A 13,590-nucleotide genomic window follows, 5' to 3' on the forward strand; every position below is an offset into this window, starting at 1 on the left:
CAGTCATCCTGACAGGTTTTATCAGTTATTTCTGCCATAATGTAGGCTGGAACCTGCCTCAATGATACAGTTAACTTAAATATCACCACATGTAAATAATCAAACAGCTGTTTTAACACAGTTTAATGGAGCGATGAAAGTAAACCCACATAATCCAAACTCATGCTAGCATCACAAACAGACTGAGGGCAGCGTGACCGTGGTTCGGCAAACCGTAAGATCTTTTAGGACATTTTGCTGCTGAAATCTCTCTTGAAGACGAAGGTTCCAGTCCTCCACGCTGGACTGCGTCTCTTTGTGCAGAACAGCTGGGACACTGAAGGAGTACAGACAACACGTGTGACCCGCGGTGTCGGCCTGCCACGTCGCTGAAGCCTTGGTCACCATCAGGGGGGTCATAGACAGGCAGTTTTCAAAGCTGTTGGTCTGATCAAACCAGTAGGTGACGGGGTAACCCAGTAACAGACCGAACACTGTGCACAAGTTCCATTCTTCTGATTTCTCTCCAACATAAAGAGGTTCCTCGGCCTCCTTTAGTTGTTCAAACCCTCTCAGGAGAAGCAGTAAATCTTGCGCAATGCTCTTCAGCTCTCCTCCGTCAGTGATGGCGGGCTTCTCCAGAGAGTGGCAGACGTTAATCACAACCAAGCTGCTATCACGAAGCAGCTTTTCTAGATTCGATCTTACAGAAAGTGAATTGACAATGAGTGTGTTACCATTTAAATCCAGCGTGAGAAGTGATTTAGACACAAGCTGGGAAGACTGCAGTGAGCTCAAATACTGCTGCACCCGCTCTGTGCTGACGCCATTACTGTCATACAGCAGAGCTGGTTTCAAGCCCAAATCAACGGCCGACACCTGAGCGGCAAGATCCAGACTCTGAGGAACAGAAAGAGATTTCCTTCTAGCAGGTAAACATTTACGAGCTGCAGCAACAAAGAGCTCCTGAGCGGACATGGTTGCAGAAATCACACGACACACAACTCAAATAATACAGTTCAGTAACATGTTTCTGATGCACATCCTCCAGCCATTTATAAAGATCTTAAAAGTTAAATTAAAAACACAAAATCAAAAGCTGAGTCAAAGACAACAAAACAGAGATACTGATTGAATGTAATAACTTGTTTTCAGGCCTCCTACAATGACATGAAAACAAACATTTCTACAGGAAAGTGAATTCAGGTCAACAAGATGATTTGTTTTCAAACTAGTAATATAAAAGTTTCATGATCATTTTATTCGTGTCCCTTGTTTCTTCGTTGTTGGTCCAAGACACCTAAAAAGAAACAGAAAGATTATATTAATTACGAATATGTACATATTTCTGTAAGTAATATGTCATTTTGGCCATGGCCTGCATCAACAGCACTTCAATTGTAACTGAAAACAGGGAATTTGCACAAATGATCATAAACTAAATTATAAACTACGACCCTCACCGTCATCCTGGTTTGAACCAGGTTATGTCACTGGCTGAGGAGACATCAGGTCAAAATCAGAGAGATTTCTCGCAACCCAAACACCGGCTGCAAACAAACCCAAGTTGACCAGAAGATTCCTGAAAAAAAAAAAGAAAGAGAGAAAAACATTTGAAATGTGAGTGAGTCACAAAAGACGATCTATTCTAACAGAGCCAGTTTAATAAACTTAAAACTTTATAGATTCAAGTGCTGCTGCCATAGAAGGAATCACACTGCCTCCTTCAAGTTTGTTGAGTCAAATCTTCCTGCCTGTAAGGAAAGAGCTAACAGCTGCTAGATAGTACTGTATTACCTAGTAGAATATGTTATGTTGATGTGTAATTCATGTTTATTGTGTTTTACTTTTGAATTCATTGATGGATGCAGTTCTTCTGCACTGTAATACTGATTGTCTCGGGTGTGTGTGTAGGTCTTGAAAACAGGTTTTGACACAGGGGTCTTCTTCAAGACAGGGCTACATGATCACGTAGGCACACCTTAACGCCCCCATCGTGTCAGTGGATCAGAGCCACAACAATTAGTCGAATAATCAATTAGTTGCCAACTATTAAATTAATCGCCAACTATTTTGATAACTGATGGTTTTGAGTCATTTTCAGCTTCTCAAATGTGAATATTTTCTGGTTTTAGTCTTCTATGATAGTAAACTGAATATCTTTGGGTTAAGGACTGTTGGTCAGGATAAAACTAGACAGTTGAGGACGTCATCTTGGGCTTTGGGAAGAGTTATCGACATCTATCACAATTTTCAGACATTTTATGGACCAAACAACTAATCAATTAATCGTGAAAATAAACAACAGATTAACCAATGATGAAAGTTATTGTTAGTTGCAGCTCTACAGTGGATATAGTGCTTTAGTGGTGATGGCTCCTAAACAAATCTTCCCTTAAATTTTCACAAACTTAAGTCCAAGGTGACTTGAAATGTCTTGTTCTGTCTGAATATCTGTCAATATCTGAATTGAAAACCTTTGGAGGTTTTGGACTGTTGGTCGGACAAAATGAGATATTAAAAAAAATGTCTTGTTCTAATTAAGAAAATGACCAGCAGATGAAAACCCACAGACATTTAATTTACAATCATTTTTAACAGAGAAAATGACAAATTCCTCACATTTGAGAAGCTGGAATCAGAAAATGTCCCAACTTCAAGAAAATCTTAACACTCAAAACACTAAATAGCTGCAAAATAATGTTTAAACGATTCGTTTAATCAACTGACGTGAATAGTTTTAGCTGTGTGGTCCAGAAACCGGAGAGGGACTGGACGAGGCAAGGACAGTCTGACGCACACTGACTGTGCTAACGTTAGCTAACAGGCTAACGAGCACGCAGTTTTAAAACACATCACACGTTAAATTATGACATTAACTCACCTTCTGAAGTCGTTTCTGTCTGTTGCAAACCGACAAGCCGAGCTGATCCACTCCATCACACCTCCCGTCCCAGCAGAGTCCTTTTTGCCGTTTGGTCCACTCATCGTGCTCACGGCTGGTGTAACGGCAGCAGCGGTAACGAGGGCAACGGACGGACAGGAAGGAGGAAGAATTTAGAAGAGACACAAGTACGGTGAGCGATAAAGCTCAAACTTCAAGACGTCCTTTAACTCAACGCGATTAATTAGCGTTACGTATGGTCCGAAAATGTCTGCTACTCGGTACCGTCGGTTCCTGAAGCTGTGTGAGGAATGGCCCCGAGACGAGGCCAAGAAAGGCCAAGATTTGGGGGTGTTTCTGCGGCAGAGAGTAGCATCTGCCTTCCGTGAGGGTGAAAATACGCAGGTAACTGTTTATTGTGGCCCAGACATGACGGTCACCTCACCGAGCTAAGCTAAGGGGGGATAACCGATAGGACAGCCGGGGACGCAGCTGCTAACAGCGGGCGACCTTGCTTGCCCTGACCGCTGATTGATGCCCGTAAAGCCTCTTGATGCAGATGTAGAGACTAATGTTAACAGATAAATAGCTCTGTTTGTAGCTGCTAGTAGATCAATAGCATGAGTTGATTTAACCAGTTAGAGGCAGAGCTTTCATCATGTAAACACTGTTGTGTAAGTGGTACATTTACTCAAGCATGTACTCAAGTATAATTTTGAGGTACTTGTACTCCTTGGATAGGTCCATTTTATGCTACTGGACACTTATCTCACTCACTACATGTCATGGAAATGAACGTTTTACTCTACTGCATTTATTTAACAGCTATAGTTACTAGTTGCTTTTCAGATTAGAAATTTTCTCTAAAACGTTTGATGAATTTTCTAAAATCTAATTAATATAACATAAAAACTGTACTTTTGATTCTGATAATAGACGCTGATTATACTTATTTGCTTTTAATTTTAAGTATTCATTATTGAATAATCTGCCGGTATTTTCTAGAGTAAGAAATTTAGCATCTGCGCTACAAAACACCAACAACAACAAAAGTGACAAAATGTTCATTGCATTTTACAGCTGTAGGTGTTGTTGTGTTTTCTGACCCACAATCCAAAATCAAATAAAAAAAAAAAAACAGAATCTGTTTACTATAATGTAGGACACTGAAAAGCAAAAGAAAATCCTCACATTTGAAAATCTTTAATTGGAAAAAAAAGGACTTCAAGATTAATTTATCAGAGTAGTTGTAGTAGTATTAGTACTAGTTGCTACTAGTTGTCTGTTGGTCGACTGATCGATTAATTGACTGATCTTTGCAGCGCCAGTATTTTCACTTCAGTAAAATTGTGAATGCAGGACATTACTTGTAAAGTAGATATTTTATATTGGTACAACATCTAAATCTAAATATATCTTCCACTACTGGTTTTTAGAGGGATACGCCTGATGATTGACTTCTAATATGTAAGCTTCAGTGTTGTTGTGTATGTGGTATAAAACTATTTACATTTTGTATTAAAACAAAATATCTTTCATTATAAATTCAACATTGTACATTGAAGTTCAACATGTTTGTCTGCTCCTAAAAACTAATTGTCTTTCAAAGATGATCAAATAATAAAGTCAATCATCATGAAGTCGAGTCAAAATGTCTATTTATGGTTTTCTCATGATGACATCTCACATTTTATTCATCTGTTGCTGTATTATTCCCTCTATGAATTTGAACTTTTAGAGTTTGCTGTTTTACCATCTAAAAAATGGCATCAGTTGTAAAATATCAGATGTGTTATTTGGGGAAAAGAAAGGGGAATGAGAGGTCTTTGGGCTTGTACGAGTGCTCACGTTGTTCTAAACGACAAATTGTGACTAAACATCTTACATTTGTCTAAATCCTTCCCACCAGATCTCAGATCCAGAGAAGTGCGACCAGATGTACGAAAGTTTGGCTCGCATTAATGGCAACTTCTACAGACAAAGAGTAAGTGCTCCTGTGCATGTAGAGCCATTTAAATTGATGACTATGTGATCAGTCGTTCATTAAATGCAACATATGAAAGAGAAATCAATTACACATCACCTCCATGAAACGTATCAGCTGAAGGAATAACTTCTCCATCCTGTCGAGACTGTAAGGGAGACCTTTGGCTGTTGCTTTTTTATTATTTATTCTATCATGAGGATAATAAAACATTTTATAGTCAGCACAAAGGTCTCATTATCTTTGGACTTGAAGAGCACACCAGATTAATGTTTGCCAAGGGGACGATTATTTGCACAAAGTCTGAATTATTACAACCACATTCATTCATAATGGAAACTATGATGACAACTGGTAATTTGTCACGTTACTGTATGTTGAAATGTCAGTTTTCCCTTCACCTTTTAAACAGGGAAAATGTGCAGAAAATGAAAAACGACTCCACTAAACATTGTGTTCACTCACATATTAAATAAATCCTGTTGTGTGTTTCTGGTCACAGTTTCCTCGTGTAAGAGACACAAGCTTTACTGGAGTTACAGTGGAAGAGTGCAAATTGCTTTTGACAGGTAAAAACCCACAATAATCACACGTAACTATTTGTTAAACACACCTTTGTTACAGTTAACTTGTAAAATGAAGAGGTCCTAACTTTGATTCTCTCCTGTCTTTTAATGTTACAGGCAGTATGCAACATATGGACGAGGAAAAAAAGGGGTTGTGGAAGACGTTAATGAAGAGATTCTCCTCCAAATCACCAGAAGACGGTCCAGAGAAGGCTCCTGAAAAATAAATGGTTTTTTTTTTTTACACTTTTCTTTTCCTTTCCCGTTGCATGTATAGAAATAAAGCTTATTATTGGTATCTTTATGGGCTGTTCTCTGTTGTCTTTATGAGTCGTTATGGTGGGCTTAACAAACTTTTTTTAAATCTGCAGATGTTAATTGTATATAGCCTTAAGCTTTGGAGGTGATGACAAGACACAAAAGAAAAAGAAGAGCAAGGGAAAAGGAAATAAGACTTTAAACAGACATATTTTTAGAAAACTGCAAGATAATATTCACCTCCACCAAGGTTTTATTATTATATCTGTTGTTGGTTACGAAGTCTCAAAAATGTGTCAACAGATTTTATTTGAATTTGGTGAAAAATTAAGCTATCGGCCAAGGAACAAGTGACGCATTCTCATTCATTTTTTAAGTATTTTTGACTATAAGAAATTCTCTCTGATGAAAAAATCTGAATCTTATGATTTTCTATTACTATGCATTGTGTATTTTTGATTCAGATCCAGATACATGAAACATTTCTAAAAAACTTTATATTAATACATTAAGTGGATTGTGCAGATTTTACCAGGAAGATGAACGATTGTATATTTGCTAAAACATTTAATGCAACATTTTTCATATTTTTTTTCACCTAACAGATTAAGTTATCCCTTTATATCAGACCTATGACTCTACATCATTCAAACTATGAAGAAAGTCATGCTGTGTTTAAGATACCAAAATGGTAAATTGGATAGAAATCTTTATTTTAATAGAGCAATGACATTAACAACAAGACAAGACTCCATTCATGGTAAATGCACAGATGGCAGATTCTTCATTAAAAAACAAATAAGTGCAGTTTTATATCAATATTGGATTTTTACTACACTGGATCATATTTTTAAGAGGTTTAAGATGGAGTAACAACACCTGCCCAGGTGTAATATGCTGCCGACTCAGGTGCTGCAGAGGACTGTAAGAAAATGGCAGCTGGACAAACAATGACAACACTATTTCTAAATTACCTCAAGCAGTATTTGAAACAGTTTTTGCATACTGGCCAACAAAGTATTATCAGATATTGATTGGTCTTTAACAAGCCAGTAAAGTAATATCAACCCTACAGTCAGGGCTCTAAAACCAAAACTAGACTTTGAAGCTGAGCTGAAATTTCATAAACACAAGAATAATTTTAACACATTCAAATTCATAATGGTTCGTATAAAATCTGATGAACAAAATTGTTTGTCAGTAATCCTTAATGAACCACATTTTCAAATAGTTTGTCCACAGCACACAGAAGTCCTACTCTTCTTTTTCCTCGGGGTTGTCTCTCCATATGCAGTAGTTGAGGCTGGTGGCGAGGCACAGCCAAGACAGGTAGGGCGCCAGGAGCAGGGTGGCTGTGCGGCTGATGGGATACCAAGACAACATGGTGGCTCCGACGGTCCCAGTGAGAAAAACTATCTCTATGAGTGCCTAAACAGGTGAGACAGAGGAAGTTGAGCTGTCATACTTGCTACACCTTCCATTATATTTCTCACTAGTCTCCCAGTTAAAAGAAATGATTACATGTATGTGTTTAACGTACCAATTTCAGCTTGTGTGCACCAAAGAAGATAGGAGTCCAGGCCCAGTTCAGAGCCAGCTGTAGCCCATAAAGTCCCAGTGGCACCACTGCATCCTCAGTGAAACCTCCAAGCTCTTTCCACACCAGGTAGGAGCCATACCTGCATGACAAGATTTAAAATAACAATTAAAAAAAAAAGGAAGAATGCATCACAGTGAAGAAACTGATGCTTACAACGATGCTTACCCCATGCCTGTGTACAGACAGGTCCACGCTATTGGGAACGCTGCATTCGGTGGCCTCCATGATGGTTTCTGCAGGGTTGTGTACCAGGTCTTCACCTCTTTGCGTGTTACATAACCGCCATAGAGCCCTCCCAGATGTGGCAGGGCGGTCATTCCAAGCATAGGCAGCCACATGTTCTGGGATGAGAGCAGCACATGACATCACTGTTTAACTTGTGCCAAGGCATCAGTGCTTGTTTGGTTATAATAATTATTTTTATCAAATGGTGCCTGGTTTAAATCTAAAGTAAGTTAGGCTCATTTTGTTAAAAGACAAAAATGGGTTGTATTAGAAATATTAGAAACACCTCTCAGTGTAACACGATGAGTGAACCTAATAAACTGGCTACCGACTGATTATATATGTTGGTCATGGTCATGGTTTTCAGAGTATCATAGGTTTTTTATTATTGACACGACTTATCATTTACATTCATTTCTGTTTAGGAAGATCAACTTCCAAACTTACTTGAAACTTGTTTGACATTAGAGATAGATAACTTGGCTTGGGCAATATTAGCTTATCGCCAGTACATCGATATCAGCTTATATGTAGATCGATAAGTAACAAAATTTTTACCATAGAACTATGAAAGATATATTTGGGTTTATTTAGTGCCTTCATTACATGCTGTACAAGATTATTTTTCAACTTCAGAATACCAAAAAAAAAAATGTTCTAATTTAAAGCTGCTCTAATCAATAATTCTGTACTAACAATGGATCAAATGACTATGTGTATGTGAAAGGAGGTCATTTGTTTTGATGACTTCACAGAGAATTAACACCCAACTCTGCAGTTTCCCTCATCTCTGCACAGATTTTTAGCTTCTTTCAGCATATTGTTTTGGATTTCTGGCCAACAACTTTACTGTTTTGTTCACTCTCATGGCTCTCATCAGCATTGCTTCCAGACACAGCTGTTTTTTTTAAAAAAAAATCTCTGATAAACCCAGTGTACGCTGCATGTGCAGCACCAAACAGCTATCAAGTTATAAGGTGAACATAGCAGAGCATTTAGCAACTTAAAGTAACAATCTCAAAGATCTCCGTTGTGTTCTCTTTGGCGGTACCTGTGATGATAAGTGGTAATTGAAGGTGTTTTTTTGGACCTCACCTCCCAGAGTCAAGTCAAGTCAAATTTATTCATATAGCACATTTCATACGGCAAGCGTCAACTCAATGTGCTTAAAAACAAGTAAAGATCATACATAACAAATATATTACATTAACATTACATATATAAAACAAATAAGATAAAACATAAAATAAGATGTTACATAAATAAAACATATAAGACAGTATAAATAAATAAAAAAAGAAGGTTTCACCCATTAACCTAACTAAAAGCTTGTGAAAAAGATATGTTTTTAGTCTGCTTTTAAAGGAAGACACTGTTGTAACAGACCTGAGCTCATGTGGTAGAGAATTCCAAAGAGTAGGACCATAATGGCTGAAGGCACCATGAGCTGATTTAGTATTTATTCCAGGTATGGTGAGGAGACCTTTATTTGATGATCTCAAGGGTCTATCTGGCGTGTATTCGGAGAGCATGTCAACAATGTAGGTGGGAGCTAGGCCGTTCATAGCTTTAAAAATATATTTTAAAATCAATTCTTTGCTTTACTGGGAGCCAGTGAAGAGAAATTAAAACAGGAGTGATGTGTTCACACCCTCTGGTTTTGGTTAATACTCTGGCTGCAGCATTCTGGATAAGCTGGAGTTTATTAAATGTTTGCTTTGCCAGTCCAGCAAAGAGTCCATTACAATAGTCTAATCGACTGGAAATGAATGCGTGAACCAACTTTTCAGAATCAGACTGTGACAGGAAAGATCTTACTTTGGATATATTTCTAAGATGATAAAAAGCAGTCTTAGAGATACTGGAAATGTGCTTCTGAAAGTTAAGATCAGCATCCAAGATCACACCCAAGTTTTTGACATGATCACGGGGTTTTACTGACAGGGGAGTTAACAAAGAGTTTATCTGGTACCTCAAAGCCTTCGGACCTGCTAAAAGAATCTCCGTTTTGTCTTCATTTAACTGCAAGAAATTTTTGGCCATCCAGTATTTAACTTCAGTAATGCACTGGATGAGATCATTCACTGGGTTAAGGTGGTTGGCAGAAAGAGATATGTATAACTGTGTGTCGTCAGCTTAGGACTGATATATGTTGTATTGTTGAATGATGGACCCAAGTGGGAGCATATACAAATTAAACAGTAGAGGGCCAAGAATTGACCCTTGAGGGACTCCATATGGAACGCTGACTACATCTGATTCAGAGTTACCAACAGCAACAGAAAAAGACCTACCAGTAAGGTAAGAGGAAAACAAGTTAAGAACAGTGCCTCTAAGGCCTAAACAGTGTTCAAGGCGCTTAAGAAGTATCACATGGTCAACAGTATCAAAGGCTGCACTGGGGTTGAGAAGTACTAAGACAGTAACTTTGTGGTTGTCAGAGCTAATTTTAAGATCATTCACAACTCTGACCAGGGCAGTTTCTGTACTGTGGTTAACTCTAAAACCAGGCTGGTAAACATCAAAGAAATTATTATATGACAGATACATGTGTAATTGTTGATATACAACCTTTTCAAGAATCAGAGTGTTGCCTGTGTGACATCAGTAACCATTTACTGGCAACTAGGTCCCGACCAATACTGGATTTTTGGGGCCGATGCCAATACCAATATTAGATAAATTTAAAAAAAATTTATCAGCACATATCGGACAACATATACACCGATACCGATGTAGCTGTGATAGGCCAATATCGGCTGACCGATATATCAGTCAAGCTCTACTTGCAACGCTAGCAGAGACCGGAAAAAAACAGTACACCTTCAACCACAGGTGAGTTGAGGAGCGAGTCTGTTGTGTTAGCTTGGCCTACCCTCTCTGATTGACCAACCACTGCTGGGTGATGGAAAACACGTCACTAACTGTGCGCTGGTTGAGATTTTTCCCGGGAATGTCGCCACTGACACCCAGTTTGTAATACTCATTATACTACAAATGCGAGGGCTTTCAACAGTGGGCCACAGGCTCAATCACTATTTTACTCATTCGACGATAGATAGTGACTTGAAAATCTAAGAGATTATTACTTTAAGAGCCAGAAATTTCTCTCACAAGTGGCAACACCAAAAAAACAGAGCTAAAAGGAGAATGAATATTGGATATACATTTATTAGGTCTTCTGAAAAATGTTGCTCCATATTTGCTGATGTAAGTGTAAATATGCAACGGTTTGCTTACAGATTCAACCATGTAACTTTTGAATGTGCTAATGTGTTTACAGCTTGCTAGCTACTGTGGCAATATGTGATTATTTTATCAGTTGTGGCCCTAAAAAATACAGTATTGTCTGAGCTATATGAGACAGAAGATATTTTAGGACAGTTAACGTTTACTTCAGTCTTTTTCAGTTGGTATTGAATAGAAATTCAGTTGAAAGTGCTGCACACTCGACTAGAAAAATATCAGTGACAATATAAGTTTTGAAACGAATGACAACCAGCGGCTGTAGGCTAAGAAAGGTATAAAATTCATCAAAATATTTTAAATGCTATGCTTTAGAAAACTGCTGACAGGTAGATTCATGGTTCCTTGACAGAACTTTACAGTCAAATACCACTGGTGGTCTGATCTACCTAGTAAAAACGATCAAATTTGCTTTAACACAACAAGAAAACATGCTAATTTTAAGCTAATCTGTATTTTCTTCGTTTAATGTGTTGGAAGACAGTCTAGCACAGTTATCGTGGGAATCACACAGGCACTACAAGGCCAAAGGTCAAAGTCTCAGTAGTGCAAAGTTTACAATAAAGGTGATTTCACCGTCATTATTTTAGATACGTTATTAGCTGAAACGCCTCACTCACCTCTCACTCTGCTGTCAGCTCCAGTGTAACGTTACAGTATGTGTGTAGGATTTAAGCTACAGGAGACTCCTCAGCCAGGCATGCTGTTGTATTGTGATAGAAGTGTATTTGATGGGCAGGGCTGTCTTATCGGAGCGGTCAGTAAAACGCTCCGCAGACACTCCCTGTTTGGTTTACACACAGTCAATGGCCGCAGCACGCATCCGAACGCTGTGACGTAGCAGCGTGCCTAGCAACGATTGGTCGCCAGGACAAGAACCGAGACAGGGACTGTGCGGTCGGTGGAGTTTTTTGGTAGCTACTTTAAAATGTTGTATAACGCTGTCGTGGTCCAAAGGTCAGAAAAAAACTACAGAAGCTGACGTCTCCTTGCTTCCTGTTCAGTCAGTTATTACATATTTCATGTCGCTTATAAAACACACACAGCTGGAGACGTGACGAAGAAGGAAGCAAAGATGACAAACCCGTCGAGATAGTTCACTTCACCCTGCTGGGTTTCTTGAAAAACTGAAACATGTTTCAGCTTAGTAAAATGTGACCACCTTGTAATTTTAACAAAAGATTTGTTTTAGTTGGCATAAAATTAACCCCCCCCCCCCCCCCCCCCAAAAAAAAACAACAACTATTAAATTCATTTAGTCCAATAAAGGCGATAATGCCACACACACACACACACACACACACACACACACACACACACACACACACACAAAATCTTTGACATGTTAAGGTTATGTTGTACATGAATGCCAACAGTAGGCCTACATAGTTTTATATCGGCCTGTTATAATGTATTTTGTATAGTGTCTGTAGTGTAAACTAATAATCTTTTTTCTTACATTCACAATTACCATAAATACTGTAAATTTCAAACTTAGTGCAACCTCTTTTTTTCAATAGGCCTACTGAATTTGACTATGATCATGCCAATGAAGTACATTTGAATTTGAATGCCAAAAAAAATCTCTTTTTAAAATTACAAAGTGCAAACTTTGCTATGCAGTATTGTAGTAATTTAGCTTAAATTACAGAGTGGATATTCCAGGGACATGTCTCAGTGTTTTAGAGAGTCTAATTAAATACACCCTCTCTTGTAGGCTATAAGAGGAAATGAATGGCCAGGTAGCAGGCATGCCAGCATGTTGCTATAGCTACTACATACAGCTCACACATGACAAACACCTGTTTTATACAAGCTAACTGCCACAATCACCACTGTAGTATGTGTGCATGCGTAAAACCCAGCACCTGATGTAAAACTGTGTATTTCAAAATTTCACCAACTGGACAGTGGAACTAAAACAGTAATGATAGTGTAGTAATGTAGTAAATATAAGATAAATCAAAGGATAGTGCCTCATCCTAACATTACATTTCTGCCTTTATATTTATTTATGCAGATCATGTACATAACAACAATTGGACAGCAGAGGATAAACAGGTTGTGCAGGCCAGACATAACCAAAAATACTGCAACAATACTGCACACTGTGGTAACTGGTGTTTCTATTCATACACACAGTAACTCTTACTGTCTAAGTGGTAAATCAAACATTGTTTTCAAATGAAGGAATATTGTCTGTTTTTAGAACATGAATGATCTGTTAGTGGATTCAACCAATGGTTTGCACAATTGCTTTTCTATTTCCAATTTTGTAAAAAAAAAAAAAAAATCTTGTCAGAGACTGAGGACTTTGAGAGTGTTGAGGTGGGACAGTGTGAACTGGTGTTGCTTTGGGTAAAACCTATGGAATAAAGTTTCTAAGACATAGGGTCAGTTCTCAGAAGGACCTCAACAGGATTATGAAATAGTACGTCCTGTAAAAAGGGATCTTTCAAATGTCTGGTCAATCAAAGTCATGGTACATGTTGCAATGTAATGTATATATCTCTGATCCATTTCATCATTGGGAGAGATGTTAAAATGCCATTAAATGCCAAGTGTTTATATATTTGGGATACAAATATAAGGATATGGCCGTTCCACAGGGATCAATCTTAGAACCCTTACTCTTCCTGATATATGTAAATGATATGAAATCTGCAGCTGAGTGTGAGCTTTTGTCTGTATGCTGATGATTTAGATATGTTAGCTAGTTCAGAATATGTCTTTGACATAGAAAAATGTTGAATTAAGTACATGGCTTGTGGACAACAGACTCTCACTACAGCTGGGCAAGACTTAATGTACCTTTTAAGCCTCAAATAGAAAACTTGCTCAAACCAGC

At 38.1% G+C, this 13,590-nt stretch overlaps 3 protein-coding genes across 3 annotated transcripts; 1 reads left to right on the top strand and 2 right to left on the bottom strand.

The window, feature by feature from the left end:
- Positions 1 to 108: 108 nt before the first annotated feature.
- On the bottom strand, positions 109 to 3,055 carry c4h1orf74 (chromosome 4 C1orf74 homolog). The gene is made up of 3 exons (XM_044348242.1): positions 2,864 to 3,055; positions 1,443 to 1,561; positions 109 to 1,279 (listed from the first exon to the last, which is right to left on the bottom strand). Exon 3 carries the CDS (start codon positions 955 to 957, stop codon positions 172 to 174), a length of 786 nt encoding a protein of 261 aa, XP_044204177.1. The 5' UTR covers positions 958 to 1,279; positions 1,443 to 1,561; positions 2,864 to 3,055; the 3' UTR covers positions 109 to 171.
- Positions 3,056 to 3,073: 18 nt separating this feature from the next.
- On the top strand, positions 3,074 to 5,717 carry LOC122980333 (ubiquinol-cytochrome-c reductase complex assembly factor 2). The gene is made up of 4 exons (XM_044348244.1): positions 3,074 to 3,268; positions 4,773 to 4,847; positions 5,350 to 5,416; positions 5,531 to 5,717. The coding sequence occupies exons 1-4, from the start codon at positions 3,131 to 3,133 to the stop codon at positions 5,638 to 5,640; spliced, it is 390 nt and encodes a 129-aa protein (XP_044204179.1). The 5' UTR covers positions 3,074 to 3,130; the 3' UTR covers positions 5,641 to 5,717.
- Positions 5,718 to 6,363: 646 nt separating this feature from the next.
- On the bottom strand, positions 6,364 to 11,586 carry tspo (translocator protein). Its single transcript, XM_044348243.1, has 4 exons — positions 11,363 to 11,586; positions 7,437 to 7,612; positions 7,212 to 7,350; positions 6,364 to 7,099 (listed from the first exon to the last, which is right to left on the bottom strand). Exons 2-4 carry the CDS (start codon positions 7,607 to 7,609, stop codon positions 6,926 to 6,928), a joined length of 486 nt encoding a protein of 161 aa, XP_044204178.1. The 5' UTR covers positions 7,610 to 7,612; positions 11,363 to 11,586; the 3' UTR covers positions 6,364 to 6,925.
- Positions 11,587 to 13,590: the final 2,004 nt, after the last annotated feature.

Source organism: Thunnus albacares, chromosome 4, assembly GCF_914725855.1.
Source record: "Thunnus albacares chromosome 4, fThuAlb1.1, whole genome shotgun sequence".
NCBI classification, from domain to species: domain Eukaryota; kingdom Metazoa; phylum Chordata; class Actinopteri; order Scombriformes; family Scombridae; genus Thunnus; species Thunnus albacares.

Coding starts and splice junctions, on each gene's coding strand:
- c4h1orf74 (XM_044348242.1), bottom strand. CDS start 957: ATGTCCGCTCAGGAGCTCTTTGTTGCTGCAGCTCGTAAATGTTTACCT.
- LOC122980333 (XM_044348244.1), top strand. CDS start 3,131: ATGTCTGCTACTCGGTACCGTCGGTTCCTGAAGCTGTGTGAGGAATGG. Junction 3,269..4,772: donor GTGAGGGTGAAAATACGCAG/GTAACTGTTTAT, acceptor CCTTCCCACCAG/ATCTCAGATCCAGAGAAGTG. Junction 4,848..5,349: donor GCAACTTCTACAGACAAAGA/GTAAGTGCTCCT, acceptor TTCTGGTCACAG/TTTCCTCGTGTAAGAGACAC.
- tspo (XM_044348243.1), bottom strand. CDS start 7,609: ATGTGGCTGCCTATGCTTGGAATGACCGCCCTGCCACATCTGGGAGGG. Junction 7,351..7,436: donor TGTCTGTACACAGGCATGGG/GTAAGCATCGTT, acceptor CTTGTCATGCAG/GTATGGCTCCTACCTGGTGT. Junction 7,100..7,211: donor GTGCACACAAGCTGAAATTG/GTACGTTAAACA, acceptor TCACCTGTTTAG/GCACTCATAGAGATAGTTTT.